This window comes from Toxorhynchites rutilus, chromosome 3 (assembly GCF_029784135.1).
Source record: "Toxorhynchites rutilus septentrionalis strain SRP chromosome 3, ASM2978413v1, whole genome shotgun sequence".
In the NCBI taxonomy this organism is placed as follows: domain Eukaryota; kingdom Metazoa; phylum Arthropoda; class Insecta; order Diptera; family Culicidae; genus Toxorhynchites; species Toxorhynchites rutilus.
Window position 1 is genome coordinate 57,563,838 of NC_073746.1, and position 24,373 is coordinate 57,588,210.

At 37.2% G+C, this 24,373-nt stretch overlaps 1 protein-coding gene across 3 annotated transcripts in view; it reads left to right on the top strand.

The window, feature by feature from the left end:
• LOC129774829 (cyclic nucleotide-gated cation channel subunit A) overlaps window positions 1-24,373 on the top strand; it is a 342,729-nt gene that overhangs the window by 269,374 nt on the left and 48,982 nt on the right. For all 3 annotated transcript variants that reach the window (XM_055778838.1, XM_055778840.1, XM_055778839.1), the window contains one exon: window positions 5,393-5,555. In XM_055778838.1, the coding sequence (XP_055634813.1) occupies window positions 5,393-5,555 (163 nt within the window). The remainder of the gene's footprint in view (window positions 1-5,392; window positions 5,556-24,373) is intronic.

Genomic DNA, 24,373 nt, shown 5'->3' on the forward strand with positions numbered 1-24,373 from the left:
AAACGTCGAAAATTAAAATTAAATTGAAATTTTCATGAAAAAATATCAAAAAATTTTAAAATTTACGCTGAAATATACTCAACTTTTTATTTTTTACTAGCTGACCCGGCGAACTTCGTCCCACCCACAATTGATAACACTCAAGGTCACACAGGAATTATATTTCTGTACGTGATTTATATTCACGGTATATAATTTCTTTTTTGGCATAGAAACTTGATGCATAACTGAGACGCATCAAACCTGATACTGACTGTTTAAGTCCGTTGCTCCGTGGGATAATCGACATATCAGATTGAAGCAAATGAGCCATGTTTTTTTTGGAAAAATATCCATTTTTGCGAATGCGATATTTAAAAAAACGCTCATTGACTTAAAATTGATTTGTCGATCATCTGAATCGGTCTAGTGGTTCAAAAGTATTGATTTTTTAAAGTCATTTTTGGAAAAAAAAAGATTTTTTAACCATTCAACCAACTTTGAACAATCATAACTTCAAAAATACAAAAATCACATATCTGAATTTTGGATGTTATGTGAAAAAACCTCAGCTTTCAGGAAAAGATATAACAAATATGAATTACAAAAACAAGATTCAGTATTTTTGCATATTGATTATTGTCCCAAAAAAGATTAACCAATTTGCTCTTATTTCATATGTCTATCATCTGAATCGGTTCAGTAGTTCAAAAGTTATGAATTTTTGAAGTGGAACAAAAATGATTTTTCGGATCACCCTAAAATCAAAATGGTCACCCTAACGAAAAAATGAAAAACTACGTGTCTAATATTTTGCCAAAAGGAACAAAACTACCACTTTTCACGAAAATCTGAGAACCACTGTATCGGTTTGACATGGAATGGCTGTATAAATAGTTTCTGGAACATATGGCATTTTTGTATGGAGACTCCTGGAAAAAAATGATGTTTCTTTTTTGTGTGTAGATTTTCAAACGTGAGAATATTCATTACATATTTCTAAATAGAAAAAAGTTTCCAGAATTGAACGATTATTTTTTTTTTCGTAACAATGTTACGAGTCAAAAACTGGTAGAAGTTTTTCAAAGAAAATATGAAAAAGTTCTTGTTAAGAAAATTTCTTTCCCGTAGCAATGCTCTTTTTTCGATGTATGGATGCATATTACTTTTTTCAGTGTTTTTAACGAACATGTTTTGGGAAAAAAATATTTTAATTTACAAAATAATTTTGTTTCAATAATTTTTTTGTATATTTGTTTGATATTTCAGATTGGAAGCTTAAATAATTTCCTTCATTTTATTTTTTAACCTACATTTTGTAGGTCGTTTAGTGTTTGAGTTTGAATTTCCGAAAAAAATGTAAAAAAAAACTTAAAATTTCAAAAATTATTCTCACTCAAAAACTTGAAGACCTACAAAATGTTGGTTAAAGAATGAGATGTTGGAAATTATTTAAGTTTTCATTTTGTTATCTTCTAAAAATATTTTGTTCTTCCATTAAAAAATATTTAATGTTGTATTTTTCAAAAATACTTTGACACGTCTGAAGGTTGAACACAAACAAAACCTTAACACGCTGCCATTAATCCTTCTCTGCATGATTTTTTCTTTATTGGTGAAACGATCAACTTAAAGTGAACTTGTTCTTTCATACAGTTGTTGGGTACTTAATATTATGGAAATTTCTACAATTATGCAAAAAAGGTTTAAGGCATTTTTTTCTTGTCAAAATTCCACTAAATCAAGCGAAGAGTGTACAGATTCACGATAAGCATGGTTGTCATAGTTGATTACTTTCACGATTCGATTCTGCACAAACAAAATTTCCGGAACATCCACCCGAAAGTAAGCGAAACTTTTGAAATTTCCGAAACCACGGTGTGTGATCCGGAAGTGGCGGATCTTCGGATCCTAAAACACATGCGAAAGTAGTGGGTCTATTTAGGCGAAACCCGAAACAGCCATCGTAGGAAGCGACAAAAAGGATAAATGTTTCGCAATTCTTCGTTCAAAAGGCGAAGAAGACATTTGTGCGGAGTGTGCGGACGGTGAATAACGGAACATATCGCCGGCCCGATTGTTTATACAAGAGTTTTTTTTTCGAATACCTCCTCAGGTTACCCACAGTTGATTCTTCGCTGTCACTATTCAAATTAATAACGGGTGTTAAATAAAAAATGAGAATTTTTTCAATCACATATAAAATAAAATTTTATTTTTTTCCATCGATTTCAGTATTTTTTATTGATAACATAATGTATTTTTTGTCAAAAAAATGTCAGTGAATGTTTGAGTAAGGACCGTGGTCTGCTGTTCGACGCAACTTTGTCGCGATGCTCTCACAAGAACATTGTACGGCACTTACGTCCATTTTCCGGATTCTTGTAGTCAGTTGCTTCGTGTCCTTGGCCCTCACATTGTTTTTATACACTAGGGCACTGAGTGAGCCAAAGAAATCCTCTATTAGGCGGCACTGGGGCAAGTTTGTTGGGTTACGATTTTTCGGCACGAACGGTATCTTTTTCTCCTCAAGATACGCCAGCGTCTTCTTGGCGTAATGGGAAGACGCCTTGTCCTGCCAGAAGCCGTACTTCCCATCCGCGTGATGCTCGTTCAGGAACGGCAGCAGGATTTTATCGTGGCACTCTTCTCGATAGATTTGTTGGTTGATAGCCAGACCGCTCGGCTTAAACCAAGGCTTTAAAATGCCCCGGTCGGAAATGGCGATGTACAACATAACCTTTTTTTCAAACTTGTGCTTGAACTTGTATTTCACTCCAGGTGGTGTGGATGACTTGTCGCTGGAGTAGTAATTATCATTTCCTAGAATATGCGTTTCGGACAGCGAAAAATAGCTTTCGTCGTCCAGAACGAAAGACGTCCCGCGGTATTTTTTGGTCATCCACCGACACTGTGATTTAACCGTCTCAATCTGCTCCTCCGTGTACTCCGGCGACCTCGTCTTCCTCCTGCAGATGATTCCTTCCATCTTGAGGGTCTGATGGATCAATACGTGGGAGCAGCCATATTTCCGACCGGCGTCACGCAGGCTGGTTGCGTCCTTGTTGTCAAACAGCTTCTTTAACGATGTCTTCCTCTGCTTCGTCATTATCGTCACCGGACGACTACTTCCGACCATCCGCTCTACGTTCAGGGAAACCAGGATACGATATACCGTACTGACAGGTACATTTTCTTCTTTAAAATGTGCCACCGCGTCCATCAAAATTAATAAAATATTATTTTTCATGAGATGAACAATTGAATAACTGTAAAATGTCAAGCATTATTTAAACGCCCTAAGTATCAAGTTTTGATTGGCCCGATTTACGGTTTCCCCAACACAGACTTCAAAATCGATGTACCTGTGGAAATCCGCTCTGCAAATATACATGCAATTCGGGGGTACTTTTGTTCCCACCGAGCTGCGTTTCCCTAACACGGACTACGAAATCAATGTATCTGGGGGAACCCGCTTTGTCAAAACATGCAAGTTGAGTACTTTTGTACTAGCTTGTCATCGTGCAGACCGGAATATGTTTCCCTAAAACGTACTTTCAAACAGAGAAGCCTGGGAAAATGTGGATTGCATAACATAATTGCGTAGTTCTACGTCGAAAATATGCGGTCGTGTCCTAGATACAACCCCTTACATTTTTTTTCTGAAAAAAATGCCACACTGTATTATACAGTATTACAACCATCCTGATGGGAATTTAATTCCAGGCGTCCTCTACATAAAAATTAGCTTCAAAGTTGTTTTGATTTTCACTAGAACTCATTCGCACGTTGTACGTACAAATCGGGAATCAAATATTGAAGCATGGGTGCGTTCCTCTTTTAATAGAGGCTAATTCCTTTAAGAACCTTAGTGCGAGGAATAGAGTTTAAGAATTTCAGTAGAACGGGAATCAACCAAATTGTGTAAAAATATTGCTTAAATGCTCTTATCTCTTTCGAAACGTATCGTAGACCTTCCCAAAACTACACTAGTGTTATTCGTAACAGTGTCAATAAATCATAAAAAAACGAAACACAGACAAAAATATTTTACCACCAGTTTTCCCAACTCAATAGAGCAATGATTCATTCGTTATTGTCACTAATGCTCACATCTTCGCTGATCACTTCTTTACCGGATATACTCGCATGTATCGTGTTGACGCTAGCTAGGTTACGCTCACGCATTACCGGCCAGCCTCAGCACGCGTTCGTCAGAGTCACTTTTATTTCTTATCTATCAACACCCAACAAGTCCAACAAAAGCCGTCGAAAAAGTCATTTTCTCGTCCATTTATTTATCTTTATTAATTTATAACGCTCTCCCCCACTTGGCTGGCGAGAAGCGTGTTGAATTAATGGATGGGGATCATCATCAACGACTACCAGCCGCTTGCGCTCTTGCCTGTGTCTTAACAATACGATAGGACGACATCCCGCTCCTCGCTCCCCTTGACCCACCCCAATCACCGAAAACTTATCTGTGAAGTATGTTTGTTCGTCAGAGAGAGGAGACAATCTTCATCTTCTTCATCGGGTCATTATCTGAATCCAGCGATCTCCGGCAGTAATCAAGATGCTCGGCACTGATTTGTTTCGGTGGGAAGCTGCTTTTCACAGATGGTGCCGAGGGAGTATCGGAGAGGGAGCAAGATACACGTGATCCCGGCTGATGACTGCCAAATGATTCATAATTGAGGGATATTTGACATTTTAATTACTCGGCTATTACGGCCCCAGACTATGGGGTGCTTGATTGGAAAATCACAGAGATAGTGAGTATTTTAGCTGCGACAGGGTATTGTCAGTCGGGATAGTGGAGAAGTGCATCGATGTAAAAATACGCAGAATGCATTTTGACATGTACTGCTGCGCCAATTGTTGATTGAACAGATCCGCATGTACACTCCACGAATTACGTTCTCCTCGCATGCCGTTTCAAACGATGGAAGGTAGCCTATGGATTACTGTGCAGCAATCATTTCACGAGCATGGAAAATATGAAGGTTGAAGTCGACATTGCTCTCTATATAACTTTAGAATGAATGTTCAATCAAACGATCTAAAACACAATAACTGAATTGCATTCTCCAATTTAATGTTATAACGGAAATACCATCAGATGTCAACGACATCCAAGGACGGGATAATCTCTCCATCATCCTCGAAATTGGACGTTGACCTCCACCTTATCTATCATTGTCTCGAATCGGAATCTTTGATCCTATCCGATGATTTATCTGAACTGGTCAATGTAATTATCCCACCCACAAGCTTCGATTCTAGTAGCCCCCCCATTTTCACACCTTCCTCCTTCTCGCCTAATAAATAGCATCTTAACGTCAAGCGCGTTCTCGTTTTGAAATTATATCCGACAATGATTTCCCCCACTTTTCTGTTCTTCTCATTCCAGTGGCTCTCGGTGGTATCGCTAGCTGTACTCTACAATATAGTGTTTGTGATAGGACGTGCCGTGTTCTGGGAGATCAACCGCCAGGCGCCGGCACTCTGGTGGACCCTAGACTATCTATGTGATTTTATATACTTAGCGGACACGTTAGTGCATTGTCATGAGGGTAAGTAAGAGCCAACCGTCAGACACAACTAAACACACGTTACCTGCTGACTAGCTGAAGGCCGAAGATGCGAGTATGGTCCACAAAGCGGAGCAGGAAACACCGAACGTCATTAATCTTGTACAAATTTTCCCATCTAACGGGTTCGGAATCGATCACTCTGGATCGTTCTCCCGGGACGGGCATTTTATTTACGTAGCTTTGATAAATTGCTCGCGTTTCTGCCATTTGTGCTCACTTTCTTCTTCCATCAGGTCCTGGCACCATCGGTAACATCATCCTCGGAACATTGAGAAGCTGTCGTTACTTTTGCACATACTTTTTTTTCAGTGAGAAATCTTGTCGCAGCGTTTGTCAAGTAAGGCGTGAATGCAAACGAAGCGAAGTATATTGATCAGCGTAAAAGCATTAATGAGATGGCATACATTGAACGTAATTTGTATTCGAACATAGGTATGACAAAGTAACAAAGTATCTTGGCGATGCGAAATTTCGAGTGAATTGGGAGATTTTCCGTTACGTGACTAATGTAGAAAAATCGTTTACGAATTTGTAGAGGTTTGTAGAAGGTATATTATTGGTGATGAGATGGTACAGATCCACTTGGATAATGAATAAATTCGGCAACAGTGAAAAGATATTGAAAATTTGTTTGTTCTCCCACAGTTTTCCTCACTAAAGGAGTGTAGGAAAAATTAGTTATAACACACAAACTGGTGCGTATTTATGTTAGCATGTATCTAACACTTGTTTTGTTTGCCTGTCCAAATATTAATTCGTACCATCTGTTTAATTTTTGAAGTGGTTTGCAAGATGCCGAGAATTGAATTGAGGCTAAAAAGATAATTATACACACTTGGTATACAGAATAGGGGGTAACCAGTAATCAGATTACAAAGAGAGTTGAAGTTCATCCGGCAAATGTGATACGTATAACTTAGAAGTCCCTCATGGAATGTTCTACCAAAAAATGAACGGTAACTTGGCTCAAGCAACCCCGATTTAGACCAAAAGTCGTAGAATACATTCAGATGAACAGGCCTGCCTCTACTCGCGATTTAGCCACGAAGTTCAAACCAGCATAAGAACGATTCTGCGGATAAAGACCAGACATAATTTGGAAACGTATAAAAAACTGAAAGTATTTAAGCAGTCTCCAGAATAAAAGGGTGGTACGAAAATGATGGACGACAAAATGCACGCCAAGGAAGATTCGTCGAAAAATGCAATAACCCATCGAATTGTCCCCTACTGCGACCGATCGAACGCTATTGGTCAATCGTTGAGCGCATATTTAACACTAGAACTACCGACAGTTGTTATATAACTATTTGTACCAAACCGATCATTTTGACCGGTGTGATATTTAGTTGTCATAATATAAAAATTGATTAAATGTTTCAAAGAAAGTGAAACATACTTCATTCTAATATGGCATATATATATATATATATATATATATATATATATATATATATATATATATATATATATATATATATATATATATATATATATATATATATATATATATATATATATATATATTGTCTGATTCTTATGGACTCGGAAACTACTGAACCGATTAACATGAAAATTGGTATGTAGGGGTTTTGGAAGGTTTTCGTGATAGTTTGAGACCCCTCCTCCCTCTCTAAAGGGGGCTGCTATACAAATGAAACGCAAATTTCTGCATAACTCGAGAACTAATTAAGCAAATGGTACCAAATTAGGCATATCGAGGTTTTAGGGTTTTGTTAGAAATATTAGGTATTTTATAGTAAAAGGTAAATTCATCGTGGTCGAATAGAAGATCAATCAATGAACAGTTCTACGATTGGACCCATGAACTTGCTCATAGTAAGAAAACGTGAATGTTTGAAGGTATTGATAACAAAAAACAAATTTTGGACGGGACGAAGTTTGCCGGGTCAGCTATATATGATAAATACGTATTCTCATTTGTTTTTTTATTTAGAATTATTTGTTCTTTGAGTCGACACAATTTTCACAAAGAGACATTTTTTCAATGTACATTTTCAAAACACATGGTCTTTACAGAGAGCACATGAATCCATAATTTTATTTTCTTATTAACACTTTACGGACTGCTCACGAGATTTCTTGCGTTTCGCGTCTCATCCGTTGCGGGCCACTCACGAGTTTTCTCGTTTTCGCGTTCCTTCTATACGGACTGGATTTCATGAATAATGAATTATTTTAATTGAAATAAATTGATTGTTTATCAAGTAACATCATTCACAATCATGCTCATTAGATGAAGTCAATGAAGGAAAATATACAGCATTTTGAAAATAAAAAAAGGGTTCTAATAGAGTTATCGAAGTTATTCGATAGAGAAATATTTTACCTGTCTTCCAGCCACAATTTTATTAATCGGAAAAGGGTCTGAGTAAAGATATAGGCCAAGTTGCATGGGAAACATTAATTATTTTAAAGAAAATTGAAAAAAAAAATATTTGAAAGGCCCTAAACGCATTTTCGAGATAGTCTTCTTCTTCTTCTTATATGGCACTAACGTTCCTAGAGGAACTCCGCCGTCTCAACGTAATATTACTTGCGTCATTTTCATTAGTACTTAGTTGAGATTTCTATGCCTATGCGTGACCACAGTGCATGTCAGAGGAAATTTCTTTGAAGAAAAATTTCCCCGACCAGAACGGGAATCGAACCCGAACCCCCGGCATGCTAGGTTTGACGCTAACCACTCGGCCACGGGAGCACAACATTTTCGAGATAGTACTTATTCGATAAAGAATATTTTTATCTATCTTTACCAAAATTTCCACTGGTCGGAAAAGGATCTAAGAAAAGTTATTGCCCACAACCTATACAACTTGTATGGGGGAAATTAATTAATTTAAAGAAAATTTTAAAAAGTTATTTGAAAGGACCCAAAACACATTTTTGAGATAATACTCATTGGATAGAGAATATTTTTAACCATCTTCAGCCAAATTTTCGTTGGTCGAAAAAGAGTCTGAGAAATGGATTATGGACCAAAATGTATACAAGTGTAGGAAGGAAATTAATAAATTTAACGAAAATGGAAATAGAACTTTTTCACACTCGAAACAAAAATTGAAGGAACAGAGTGCGAAGTCGAAATTTTTAGGAGATTTTTGAAATGCTTTAAAATCGTGAAATATCAACGCATGAAAATGTGATATAAATCTCTTTAAAGCATAATTTACATGGCTTTACACGGAATATGTTACAGAGAAATTTTTATCTCGATGTATGTAGATGTAGTGAACAAAAAGATCGGGAAGAAATGAGAAATCGATTTCTTTCTGTTTTTCCAAAGATAACAAATCCAATCAACGTTGTCAAGTATCTTTCATTTGATTTCTATAACGTTGTTGTAGGACCATTCAGTACAGATATAGTATTGTTTTGACGAAAAGTTTCGAATTCGTATTTGATTATGAGTAGTTCATGCCATCGAAAAACAGTTTTGAAAACTCCAATAAATTCTATACACTCAGGATTTTTTTACGCGGGGGATAGAATTTTGTTATAATTTGTATATCTACTATAGTGTCCGGTACACTATAGTAGATATACTTTTAGTATTTTATCAAATTTTCATTTCCTATTGAGAATGAAAAAAAAAGGAAAACTCATTTAACCACTATTGATGTTATAGTGAACCATATAGGAGAATTATCTTATTTTCTAGTTTGGTACCCTATAAAATATTTTCATAGTGCTGGTGATAATGTTTGGGGAACTTTTTACGAACCCCTGAATACAATACTATTATAGAGATCAGGACAATAGAAAAAAAGGAATTAAAAAGAATTTTTAGACTTATTAAACATTTTCGTACCGCATGGTTCTCGAAGTTTTCTGGAAAAAAAGCACAAATATCTGAAAATACATACGAACATATTTAAATATAAATAAAAACAGTAATTCAAAAATCAATGTTCCAAAAATCTAAAATAAAATCTGAATTTGGGAATATATATTTTTTGTACCGTGCAACATTGTTCAAATTCTGAAAAAAATCGCACATATCTATAAAGGCATAGGAACACATTAGAGTAGTACTGAATCTCTAAATCCTCAAAAAAAACAATATTTCAAGATTTTTTCTAGCACTTCAATTTTTTAGGAATTAATTTTTTGATTATATTTTTCTATTCATCATAGTAAGATGCTCTTTTTTTCAAATTTTTACCCCGAAGCTATTGAGAATGGCGTGCTAAAAATTGAAAGTTACGTTTTTCACCATAGATCCTATGGTGAATTACATAGGGATTCGAAAAATAGTCAAAATTTATATACAATATTTTCCACAGAGCTTCCTTACCCACAGAGCAGGTGATTTGGTACTTTTTTCTTCCTTACCCAGCTAGACCCTTTCCCGCGTACAACTCGTAAACGTTTCGGCCAATAACTTTTTCATACCCTTTTCTGACCAATGAAAATTTGGCTAAAGATAAATAAAAATATTCTTTATCGAATGAATACTATCTCGAAAATGTGGTTTTGGTCCTTACAAATAACTTTCGTCAATTTTCTTTAAATTAATTTATTTCACCCATACAAGTTGTACAGGTTTTAGCCTATAACTTTTCATATACCCTTTTTCGACCTTTCCATTGGTATAAAGTTGGCTAAAGATAGATAAAAATGTTCTATATTGAATAAGTATTATCTCGGAAAAGGGTTTTGGGTCCTTTCAAATAACCTTTTCAAATCTTTTTTGAATTTATTGATTTCCCTCCTACAACTTGTATACGTTTTGACCCATTACTTCTCTCAGACCCTTCTTCGGCCAACTAAAATTTGGCTGAAAATGGATAAAAATATTCTCTATCGAATGAGTACTATCCCAAAAATGTGTTTTGGGTCCTTCCAAATAACTTTTTCTAATTTTCTTTAAATTAATTCATTTATACCAAACAAGTTATATAGGTTGTAGCCTACAACTATGCTTAGACCCTTTTTCGACCCATGAGAATTTTGCTAAAGATAGATAAAAATATAGATAACACCCAAACTAGCGTTGGTAGAAAACATTTCATCTTTGGCAGAAATGATGCCATTTCGTGTGTTGGAGAGTCAAATGCGCAAATAATGAGCTGTTTTAAAAGCTTAAAAATGATTTGTATGTATGCGAGCAGACTTCTCTTTCTGTTTTCTTTTCGCATTTTATTCGGAATTGTGCCAATAAAAAAGTCCATACGACGTCAATGGGGATCGAGTCAAGGCCGGCTGGAATGCAAAGCTATTTTACACGACCACGCTATCCTCATGGCTAATGATGCTTCAGCAGTTGTTCAGCAAATACGTGATAATATTGCACCTGATTATAAAATGTAGTTGGGAAGTGTTTTCTAAGATAAAAAAAAAGGAGAACAATATCTATCTCGGTCTGGGCCGTGTATGTGGAAAAGTATGCGGAAAGCTTTTTTGTGTTTTGTTTTGCTCGCTCGTATTAATTTTATATTGCTGTACCATGTGTATTATACAAATGCTTACCAGTATTTGTGAGTCATTACATGTCTCATTTAATGTCAAAAATCGGTATGTTAGACATCAATTGAATATAGGCTACCCAAAATCAAAATCAATATGGCGTCATTTGTTTACCAACATATCATTTGCGAGGATTGAAATCGTTGAAATCACAGAGATAGTAAAAATAAAGAAAAATGCGGTGCTTTATTTCTAACTGCATGAGCGATTTTCATATTTCGGTTTCACATGGAGGTGTTCACATTTAACATGGAGTTTACTACTTTTACCACTATTCGACTATATAACCGGACCGAGTTGTAAACAACAGTAATTGACAGAACCAAAATGTCAGTGAACCGCAGCAATATTGGGTACACTGACAATATGAGGGATTTGACGTATTAGTCATACCCCTGGGGATGACGAAACATGAACTAAAATAAATTTTGGGTGTACTATCTCGAGAATGTGTATTCGATCCTTTCAAATAACTTTTTTTCAATTTTCTTTAAAATAATTAATTTCTTCCATAGAACTTAACTTTTCCTAGACCCTTTTGTGATTAATAAAACTGTGTCTGGAAGCTAGGTAAAATACAATACAAAACAACTTTTTTTTGATTTTCAATTTTTTTTGTATTTTCCTATATTGACCCATGCTCACGATTCAGTCTATAGCAACAAATATGATTAAAATCTACAAAAATGAACCGATTTTTATTTTAAAAAAACGAAAATAAAGCTTATTTTAGGACATTTTCGATGTTACCACCCCTTTTTTCGATAACGCGTTTTAAACGGTGAACAAAAGTCTCCATGCACAACTCCAACATTACGAGTTCGATGCTGTTGAAAATCCAAGTTAATTATTCTATAAGTTCCTCCAAATTTTGTATTAACATTGTATTGTATTAACATAGCAACGGAAGGACCTTACCCCCAGAGGAAGTAATCTACGACGAGAAATGTGGAAATTCTTACCATAAGAGGACAAAGTTTCATTAAGGCTTCAAGTAATACGATTTCACTAAAAATACACGTTCTCGCAAATTGTACATCTTGATACTAAAAATCATTCGATCAGACTGAGCGAGTAGCCGTTACCATCGACAGAGCGAAAAAAATTTATAAGGAGCTATTCTTTTTTTTTGCGTTAGCGTTTAATCTGAAAGACCCTGTAGCATCGTAAATTCAGGGTTTTCAGCCTAGAATAAACGATTTATTCTGTTGATCTGAGGCAAAACATACTCCCAAAAAAACAACAGAGGTTTTGTCATTACATTTTTGGGGACAGTCAATATTCTGCAAGCAGTCTTATTTTTTTTCAAATCCATACTAAATGGTAAACAAATAGCTCTGAAAATCGTGAAGTGCCTCTCTTCACCCCCGCCGCTAATGAAAGCCAATGGGTAGCCGAAGGGTGTAAGATTTTAAACGGCTTGAGCTCCCAAATTTCCTGTATTATCTCGAATCTGTTAGTCCTTCTTAGGCTATTGGATATATAGGTACATATGTCCCTCAATAAATGCTCTAGATAGCCAGGGATTTTCTCACATGTATAACTAGCACATAACGCCAGCGAATGATATGTAGATTTGACGACTACCAGATCTAGGCAATAGATTTTTATCAAGCGCATTACGGAATTTGATGCTCCCATCATCACGGCCGCATCGTAGGACGCGAATCCTTTCAGACTATTCATGTAAGGTATTCTTGAAGGAAGGTACTGATTAATTATTGCATTATACATGCTTATATGATCAGCAGCACCAACCGATACTGCAGCGTAATACTCGACATATACCTCAATATTGCTCTGTTCTAATGTAAGAAATTTCATACGCGAAAAAATCTGTACCAATCTGTACTTTTTGACGACAACCTGTACCCTGTACCGTACAGAATCTGTACCAAAAATAACGAAAAACCATTCCAGATAAATCTTTACGTGTGGCAACACTGCTCATAATACACATCATTTCAAATTAGTTTCAAATGATGCATTAAAAAAAAGTATTTTGTCTGTATTCAAATAGCAATGACCTTAACCTAAACAATCCAATTGAATCGAATGAACTAATCCATAACACTTCAGTCGTACATTTCACTTGAAAGTGAAAAACAAATAAGAATGAAATACCATTTAATTACTATTTCGCTAGAATTCATTTCACAGCAGAAATTTCCACAACTTGATGTTAAGTTGATCTTCATCTTGTGCTATGTGTAAATTCAGTACTGAACAAATGTTGGTTAAACAACAAAAATTTGTCTGTTTTCTCTTTCTGTAGTTTCCGCTTTTCTCAGAACAAACCAACCCTAAGTGCATGTAATGAAAAATGCGGAAACCCCCTATAGTAGCGTACAGAAACTCGCTGCATCTCGCTGCCGTTGTGAATTAAGTTGGAAATTATTCTTCCCACACAGAAAAAAAACTTCAAACCATAGAGTTCATAAGCATGAGCAGCGATGAATAATAGCGTCTTAATTTCAAATCGAATATTACTTCTCCATAATACAACGATGGTTGCGAACACACGAGCTTACGCGTTCAAATATTGAGCAAGAAAATTCCAAAATTTATCCAATATAAAGAATAGCTACACAAGCACATTCCTCGAACATGTTCCCGGAAGATGGCCCCAATTTGTCCTTCTATGTCAATCTCAAAAGCTACACAAATAAGAACGATTTTGCCAGGAACTGAGGTCCGTTCGCCTCATTCATACAATAAACCTAAACGGATATTGAGCAAATACACCCGACACTGCTGTCTGGAGGCAATCGAAGAGCAGAGGAAAACAATCAGATAGCACATCTGATTGGCCTCGACTGCAGCAACCTCCGTCAAAACCTGCCAAACCCCAGAGAGCAATATTGATGGCGATAAAGGTCCGTGGATGGCTCGGAAAAACACCATGAATGATTTATTGCCCTGGACCAGGGGTGGAAGGGAAAATCTCACTCTCCGAAAAACCGATTCTAAACAGACTTCTTGTCTGGTCGGTCACGAATCTTTAGTAAAAAAAAGGGCTATCCTCAATGGTTTGATGTCACTTCTGGGTTATCAATCTGTGATAAAAACTCACCCAAGTTTCTTAACGATGACGAAGGCATTCTTTTCATTTCGCATCAACACCCACTGGGGAAGTGTCAGTGATTCCATAAAATTCATATCAAATTATCCGGCTACTTTCCTCCGTACGGAACATAACCGACCGTTGATGTAGATTCCATTTGCTAGTTAAATGCTAATGTTAACTTCGCTTGTACGTACAACGCCCGTCGAATGTCTGTTCTGCTCCCACTCGAAGATATCTCTTTGATGCACTCCTGACAACGATGACAAGTGATAAACGAGGGCCAATTGAGAAAGGTCGTTCCAATGGCAAACGTGGGAGAACTCAGAAGCGAAAATTGGGAAAAAAAGCGATTTTTTACTCTCTAATGGAGTATTGATTTTTCATATCCTTCTCGATCGGTATAAGTATAAGGAATCTCACGCTCTAAATTAAATCAAGTTAACAGGCTGCTCCAAACTGGGAGCTGCCGCATAGAAATAGAATCGATTCCCGGGGGAAAATTTAATCATCCACCCCTAGGGTGCGAAATTCGCTACAAACACAATTGCGAACATGGCCAAAAACAGCCGGGTTGAGTGAAAGTCAATCAAAATCTCTATTTGTAAGAATGTGTATGTTTTCACCTGTCTGCAGCGATTTGTATCCACGTGTTTGCTTCTTCCGCATGCCACAGGTAGAACGGGGACCATCAACCGTTTCCGCCTATATATCCCCCGGTGCGCGTTCATTAGCTGCTTGTTGTGCCGCTTGTAACAACTTTAATACCCAGAAGCCGAATGAAATCAACGGTGAGGAAGTAATAGACAGCCTTAATTATGACAGGAGCACGCGGGGAATGCGTGCGGTGAGATAGCATTTCCCGGGATCCCGGAGTGCGGACAGCAATAGCTGTATGTGCGAGCACGCTTTCAAGCAGAGATTTTTACGGCTAATTTCTTGCGAAATAACTAATTCAGCACTCTCTCCCCTGGAATGCCATTTGTAGAAAACAGCAGGGATACGAATGCCAACGGTGGACATTGTGGCAGTGCGGCGAGCATTCCTGTTCGGGGGTAGAAAATTTCGACCGAGTTGGATTCGAATCCGATTGCGTCGACGACAATTTCGGGAGTGGTGTTAACCTCAGATAACCAACCCGAATAGAAATACGACTTAATCGATTAGACGAGGAATTAATTTATGGCGCTTGGGGGGGATATTATAGAATGTGATTCCTCTAGTTGGCATTCGTTCGGTAACCCAATATCGGAGAAGGATCTGTGGCAAGTGAAATAATTGTGCAATGCTGTGTGCCATATCTGAATTTTGGAAACTGCGCGTACTCGTATGGTTTTGTGCAGCCACTGACGGTACCATTTTGTGTCAACAGAACCAATGGTTTTCGCCTTGGTCCACTGCATGAGGGAATGATATAAAGCACAGAGTTATCTTCCGACCAGTGATAAATTTCCGCAGAGAATTATTTATTCTCCGATAAAAACTGCATCGACTCATTTAGATTTTGGGACGGATCGTCTATATTTGCCTGGCTGTGTTGGATTTAATTTTTGTTACAATGAAATAATTCATTGAAAGTTCGTTTCTCATGAAGTAGCGAACCGTTTATTGAATTTTTGTCTTCTTTGTAGGGAATTAAAAACTTTTCAACTTTAACATATATGATTAATGAAAGCAAGCAAACATATTTAGAATCATTTTCTTCTTTCTACTTTTTTTTTCTTTTGATTGAATCGCGTGTTAATCCGGCTGCTATTGGAAAGAATCATCTTTATCTATGAAATTAAATTGGCTTCTAGATTTATTCAGAGAAACTGATAAAAAATTAAATTGCAGAAATTGACATATTGTTTTGGCTTCTCTGCGACAGGTCGGATATTGCTCGACCAGACCATGTCGTTCGAAGGAACAAGCGATAATCGGAAGATGTAACTTTTGATGCTGAGGCGGGTTGATTGGAATATCCTATTGATGCGTATACAAAGCTTTTTGACGACTTTTGCAGCGTGAGGCCTAACATTGTCGTGAAGAAAGACATGTATTTTGACACGCTTCAGTTTTAATTATTGACTCAAATGCATCAATTGCTGCTGGGTAACGTTTGCAGGTGATGGTTTTGTTGAAATTGCTCATAGTTGATCGCTTGTAGATGACCCCTCCAGACACACAACATTGACTTATTCTCATGAATATTGGGTTTGGCCATTGTACAATTGGTCGGTGTTAAGTCAGAGGGGACCAATTCGCAAAATTTAAAATTTCTAGTTATTGATTGCATTAGGTTAAGCATTTCTTAAGCTACATACCACAATAATGTGATTTGGAAAATCACGCGTGCAGCAGGAATAACGTATCGAAATTGTTTCGAATGCTCAATGAAAACCCCTTATAGCACCAAACTTCAAGCTCGTTTTTCTTTAAATCATAAAAATGTCACATGGTTCGGTCTGACTTAACACCGACCAATTCCAAATGAAATGAATTTGAAAATGAATTTTCGAAATTTCGGATTTTTGTATGTTAACAATAGTTTTTAGCTTCAAATTATGAATCCTGATGTTATTAAAAATAAAAGGCTCTTTATCAATCTCCTTCTGAATGCAGCCATTCTCAAGATATTTAAAAACCAATTCTGATTTATTGTCTTTTCAATTTTGTTTTTATTTATATATGTATTTTTTTATGTTTTTCAATTTTTTCATATGAAATTGAAGTCATATAAAACATTTAAAAAAGGAGTTCAATATGTTAAAACTATTTTTGACGAACTTAGTGGAACATCGAATTATTATGACGAAACGTGGGATTTATGTCTGTTAACAATCATTTTTTGGCACAAGTTATGAATCCTGATGTTAATTAAAACAAAAAAGGTTTTTTTTAATATCCCGAGAATGGCTGCATTTAGAAGTAGATTGATAAAGATCTGTTTTTGTTTTAAATCACAGAATCAGAATTCATAATTTGTGCCTAAAATAGATTGTTAACATACAAAAATTCAAATTTTCGAAAATTCATAAAAATTCAATGTTGCACAAAGTTTGTCAAAAATAGTTTTACCATCTTGTACCCATTTTTTTAATTTTCTACATGACTTCTGTTTTATATGAAAAAATTAAAAAATATGTATTTGGAATATTGCAAATTAATTTATTTTTGTAAATAAAAAAAGAGTCATATTTTTTTTCTCAGTGTATATTTTTTTCAGGTTTGGACATCAAACTCTATAACTCTTTCCAAGACACAATTGTGGTAGGACTCATAGTTTTTGAGATATAAATTATCAAAGATTTCTCTTACTTAAATCGATACGCCCTTTTCATGAGTTACACTTGAGTTAAAAAATTCCCAAATACTGTGGAAAACCCATATTTCCTCCAACCCAAACGGAATAAAAAAAACTTTCATTCGAATCAAAAATACTCATGTTTTGTCATTTGTCGATTTAATTTGGAATTGCTCCATTTTTTTTCGATTTTTACTTTGACCTTCCTATACTCGCGCTCAGGTCTGACAGACCGAGCATCAATGAGGTGGCTGAATTAAATTACTATTAAAACTGAATGAAGTAAAAGAAAAAATATTTTCTGGAATTTTTTCACTCAATTATATCCTTTCCGATAATATATCAATTATATCAATTTCAATAAATACCAACAACGCCTAAAATTATACAATAGGAATATGACAGAGACGCGCACAGTCCAGAGTACACGAATTGCGATTTTTCGAGCGACTATAGGGGTGTTAAACAGTTGTTCGGTCGTGAAAAGGGTATTTGATGGCTTGAATTTATATGTAATGCAATTTGTTCATGTTCTTATTCATATCGTTGGAACGATTTGAAATCATTAGTTGAGTTTCGAAACTGGGAAACTGAGAAACTATGGTTTCGGCGAGATATTGAGTTCTCGAATCCTCCTTAGTTGGTCATGACTTTAACGACGCTCTCAACTTAACGTGTTCGAACTTTGTGGTGCTCTTTACGTATTCTTAGTCGTCAAACCACTTTTCGAACGACGGGGATAGCACTCACATACTTTGACAATGGCAACACTGGCCACCGGTCCCACTTTTACCTTTTACCCAAGGCGCCTAGAAGTATATCCTAAGGTGGGCCAACTTGCAAAAAGCACTCTTCAGCCATCTTGGAAGTCTACTGTGTTTTGTTTGTAAACAAAACACAATACGCTAGTGCCGAAGCTCGCTTCTGTTCAGTCTGTCTCTTTCAAGCTTCAAGCAAATAATTCCCCTTCTGCCTTCTTCCGTACTGTTTTCATATACCGCTCCCCTAACCAACTTAGTGACGAAACGGCCTCACCTTAGGATATACATCTAGGCGCCTTGCTTTTACCTTCAATATACCGCCCCTTAGGATATACATCTAGGCGCCTTGCTTTTACCTTCAATATACCGCCCCTTACCTTGAATATTCAAAGTAACTAACTTATAGACAGGTCTGCACAGTAGTTCTTTGACATTTCTGCTGATTCCTCCTCTGTTCCGACCAAGACGGGTCTATGGTACTAGGTGAGGCCGTTTCGTCACTAAGTGGGTTAGGGGAGCGGTATATGAAAACAGTACGGAAGAAAGCAGAAGGGGAATTATTTCCTTGAAGCGTGAAAGAGACAGACTGATCACGAGCGAGCTCCGGCACAAGCGTAAACAAAACACAGTAGATTTCCAAGATGGCTGAAGATTGGTTTTAGCAAGTTGGCCCACCTTAGGATATACTTCTACGCGCCTTGGTTCCGACTATCGGAGCTCGTATAACCTTGATCATTCTACCCCTGGTCCAGCTATCCGCGTTGACGGCATTGAGCTTCGTATTACGAAATGGGGGAGTAGGCATGACAATATGGGTTTGCAGAAGAAATGAATGTACTTTTAAAATAAAAATAATGATTGAAATTATTTTTACCAAACCAAATTAGTACTCTTTGTAAATGAAAATCACTTTTGCTTGCAAGTAGTGAGAAAATATACACAAATTGTGTATATTTAATTTGTATTATAATGGTAAGTTTTGGTGAGAATATCTGAAAATTCATAGAAAATAGTTTAAATTAGGGTCAGAACAACGTGCTTCTAGTAGGTAAAAAACGCCAAGAAAAGAAAATCATGCAAATTTTAGCAATTTCAAACTGCCTTAGGGTCGACTAATCTGATGGAGGATAGTTGGCGTCATACAAACTAATATCGTATCTAGATTCCGCTGTCAACGCGAATTCCACTTTTAGCTGAACATCATTGTGTTATGTTTAACGCTTAAATCAATGCATCCTGGCAACACTGAATTTTTTTGACATTTTATTATTTTCGTCTCTTTGTTCTTCTTCTTTCTTTGTTTTTAAGAGGCTTTAAACTTTGCAGTTCATTCGCCTCTATGTCTCTTTGTGTACCCTCAATATGACTCGACTCGAATAAATATACAGTGGGTTTATAATGTTACTTAAAATTAAATGAAATGGACGTTTAATGAAAACCAGTATTCAACAGTGGTGCTACAAAACATCACCACTCGCCAATGCGCTGAACACAGAACTTCGGGCAGCAGTCGCAAGTAACTACCAAGCAAACTCGAAAACGGCAACTTTTTCAATTGGAGAATACAGGACATCGGATTGCTCATCGGTGGAGAATTACTTCAAGCGCTTTATCTCATCAAAATCAGAGAGGCAGATCATGCAACGTATGCTCGAGTTCATATGCGAATTGAGCTGAACAACGCGCTCAAGTTTCTCATCAGTCCAAGGCAACCGGAGGAGTTGTAGTATGCGGAAATAAAAACAACATTGATGGGACACATAGCAAGTTTTGCGTTAAGGGAGTATTCTAGTCTAGAAATTTGAAAAAATATTTTTTTTTACTTTATTATTTCTGTAGTCTAGGCATTCAAGAACCTACCCTAGAGAGGACTTATCGGAAATCCCATTATTTACCGAGTTAAAGCCATTTTAGTGATGCGGTATCTAATCTAGTGCGGCCATAACAATAAACTTCAAACCCATTTTTCTCGAAACTATTTTTTTTCAAACTGATACACGATATCTCAAGTTCTACTGAACCGATTCATGTCAAAATTATATGAATACAATCTGTATGCATCTCTCTATCGCATGAACCTCTAAAAAATGATAGTTTTAGAATTTTACTGTTTTTAAAAAATTGGGAAACGTTTTTTCTTACGTTTTAAACCGCATTTTGTTTTTCAAACAGCCGCCATTTTATCAAAAAAGATTATTTGGAGTTGTCCGAAGTTCATGCGATAGCGGCATCTTTAATGATTTAGAATCTGTACAATTTTTTTGATAACCAGAGAGGCTGGAATCGTGTACGCCATGACTTTGTTTTTTTGAACCCCCTCACTTCATCAGCTTGTAACTACACTGTATCAAAAAATTGTCCGTACAGCAGTGCCTCAAATATTGCAGCACAAAAATGTATGTATAAAATATAATCTATACAGCAGTTAATCTGTTTCATTTTATAAACAAATATGTCTTTTTTATTGCCCAGCCATCAAAATAACCGAAAAAATTGTTGAGTTCGATAGAATCGTAATATAGTTAAAAAAGTTAAAAAATTCGGGCCAAAAAATTGTCCGTACAGTTACGACTTTTTCAAAAATAAGCAATGTAAGTCTGTCATTCAGCACAAACAGCATCTGTTGCGTAGCAAAGAAGTGCGCTCCAGTGTTTTCAGCTGCAAAAACGGTAAAATCTTCAAAATTTTGTGTTTATTTTCAGTTACTATACGATTTCTACGTTTGTTTTTAGAAAAATGGCCGTTTCCCACAGTAAAATCCCAGTTGAGATTCGCAAACTGATCGTGGATCTAAGAAATGAAGGCAAAAGCTTGTCCGAAATTGCAGATGTTGTGAATCGACCACGATCGTCTGTTCAATATGTGCTTCAGAACTTCAAGAAAACTAATTCTTTGGAACCAACTCCTGGAAGAGGACGCAAGCCAAAGCTCACAGACCGTCACCGACACCACCCCATGTTATGGTATGGGGTGCGTTTAGTGCAAGTGGTCCTTGAAACCTGACGTTTATTGAATCTACTATGGATCGATTCGTTTACTTGGACATTTTGAAGACGCATTTGAAAGCTAGCGCGGAAAAGTTGGGTCATGGATCCAATTTTCAGTTCGTTCAAGGGATGGCTCTTCTACAACGTCAAGTCAACACTTCCCCATCCTCCCCAGTCACCCGATCTCAATCCGATTGAGAACACGTGGGACCATTTGGAGCGGAAGATCCGTGAGCACTAGATTCAGAACAAGAACCAGCTGAAGGAGGTTCTGATGCAAGAATGGCAGAAGATCTCCCCGGAAATAACACAAAAGTTGGCACTGTCTATGAAAAGGCGTCTACAGAGTGTGATTGCTGCGAAAGGAGGCCATATCATGTATTGATTTGGTACTTCCGATCGACTTGGTACGATTCTTCAAGATGTACGGACAATTTTTTGGCGTCTTTTTTTAAACAATTTTTTGTTTTTATCGTTTTTCAATAAGTGAAATGAATCCTAACATGCTTTCAATTATGCATATGCATAAGGGAGTGTTTTACTATAAAACGAAATAAATATGACATTTCTGTTGATTGATTAAATATGTGTTTAAGCTTATTTTTTATTAGAACAGCAACTGTACGGGCAATTTTTTGATTCACTGTATTCTAGTTATGAATATTTTTTCTCTGTTCAATTTTGTTTTATTGTTAAAAGATAGATGATCAAATAATGATATAATGGATCGGGAAAATACTCTTTGTTTTACCTTTACGGAGTTCGAAAAAACGTCCAAAATTTGTGTATCTACACCCACTTAAGACTACGCCAGGCTGCTGCTCATTGCGAATACGAATTTTTTTAATCGTATGTTAATTGAGCAGCTACTCTTCGGTTTGGAATCGCGAAAAATCTAGACGTTTTCGACGCTGCGTACGAAGTTGCACACACAATGGGAGAAACTCACAAGACATTTGCAGTCGCAGTCCCGTCCGGAACAGCCGAGGCAAATTTCGTAATGCTGTTTGTTTCGCTTACAGCGGAAAGGGACACCTGCCGAAGGTGTGCAGATTCAAACAATCCAATTGAAGGAATAGCTATGTCCTCTATCAGAGGAGGAGTTACCAGCTAGATTTCATGATGACTTTGCAGAAAGTCGATATTGTCTCGTCTGTTGGTTCGTTAGGCAGTAAGATCTGGATGTCGAGATTGACGGGAATGTTCTGAAGATACTGGAGCTCCTTGTAATATTATCAGCCTGCGCATTCTTCGCAGTATTAAAGGCAGTTTTCGATTTCAAAAGTCAGAAAGACAGTTTGCTCGTTACACGCGGCATAAAATCCACTGCATTGTCCGATTGCCAGTGAATGTATCGCTGGGTAGGACTTCTCAGCGACTGAACTCGTACGTTATGGAAGAAGATATCGATTCACTTTTCGCCAGAGAATGAATTGTACGGTTTGTTCGTGACATTGATTTTGCACAACTGTTCAGTACGGATCGACAATCCAATACGTTCACTACAGCGGAACCGAAAATCGCTAAGAAACAGCAACAACGGTTATGCCATCTAATCTCACGTTACGACAATATATTTGGAGAAACCTCTTGCAAGCTTGTCGAACCCCCAGCTACATTACACCTCAAACCAGGAGCTCCAGTCTTCTCAAAAGCACGGAAAATTCCATTCGCTTTGTGGGACGCTACGCAAAGGAAATCGACGAGAAAAATAATTCCGAACTTTACAGGCGTGTTGAATCATCTGAATTGGGCATCGACTACTCATGTTGTCGTCAAGAGGAACGGGAAAATTCGGATAACAGGTAACTACAAGCCAACTTTGAATGCCAGAATGGTGATTGACGAGCCTCCGATTCTCCGCGCAGATTATCTTTTCCACAAAATGAAAGGTGCAACTGTTTTCTGCCATCTCGATATAACCGATGCTTATTCTCATTTGACGGTTGATGAACATTTCAGTCATGCTCTTACACTGAATACACCTTCTTCTTGTTCTTGGATGGCACTAACGTTTCCAATGGAACTTTGGCCTTCTCAACGTAGGTATTAACTTGCATCATTTTTATTATTAGTACTTGGTTGAGATTTCTATGCCAGATAAAACGCCTTGAATGTATTCTGGAATGGCAGGTTCTAGAATACGCGTGACCGCAGTGCAAGCCGGAAGAAATTTCTTTGCCGAAAAATCCCCCGGTCAGGACAGGAATCGAACCCGAACCCCCGACATGATAATGTGGGACGCTAACCACCTGACCAAGGGAGCAACGGCGAATGGAAACGATTCTGGCCAGGTTGTTTGTTTGTTATCGCAAAACAAGAATGAATTACGAATCAACTATCTTAAGCTGTTTCTATAAAATTACGTAGATCATCGGTCCTTTTCAGGGCTTCCGAAACTTTCTACTAAAGAGTTATTTGTAGATATTGGGTGCATTCTAAAATAATATTCGAAGTGATAAACGAGCGGATTAAATAAATTAGGATCAACTACATTGGGTACTAACCCCCAATATGTTTATCCCACGTCGGAAAAAGACATGCCAATCGCCGTGGGAGTGTCCCGGAGACCGTGAATAGGGCCTTAGACCGACAAAAGAAAGGACAACTATCCGCGAAGGTCGCCACAGGTCATCCGGAGTCAGCTCGGATTCCGAGGGCTATCCTGCCATCAAAAAAGAGATTCGGGCGAATCAAGTACATTCAATAAGGAAAATGGCAAAGGAACACAGGATCAATGACTAGCCGGCAAAGAAGATCGTAAACGAATATTGCGGGCGAAATCGAGGGTATAGAAAAAAAAATCTCTGCCCAAATGCTGTATTTCAACAAGATAGGGCATCGTGCCACACCTCGAACCGTACTCAGAAATGGTTTCAGGAACATTTGCGTTTCTGGGCTAAGGTTATGTGGGCGCCATCCGGCCCCGACCTTGATCCACTGGATTACTCAGTATGGGGCATCTTGAAGGACATGGCCTGTTCTAAACACAACCCGAGTACAGCAAGCCTCAGACAAACATTCACCCGTACCTGGAGAAAAATGGATCCAGGCTACATCACCTGCCGTGAGTTCCGCAAGCATGTGGAAACTTGATCGATGATTTACATGGTTTAGGACTCTGAGAAACATCCCCCCTTTGAATAATTAAAAAAAAATCGAAATCGAATTTCTGAGAATTTTCTAAATTTTTAAATTTTTTAATGGTG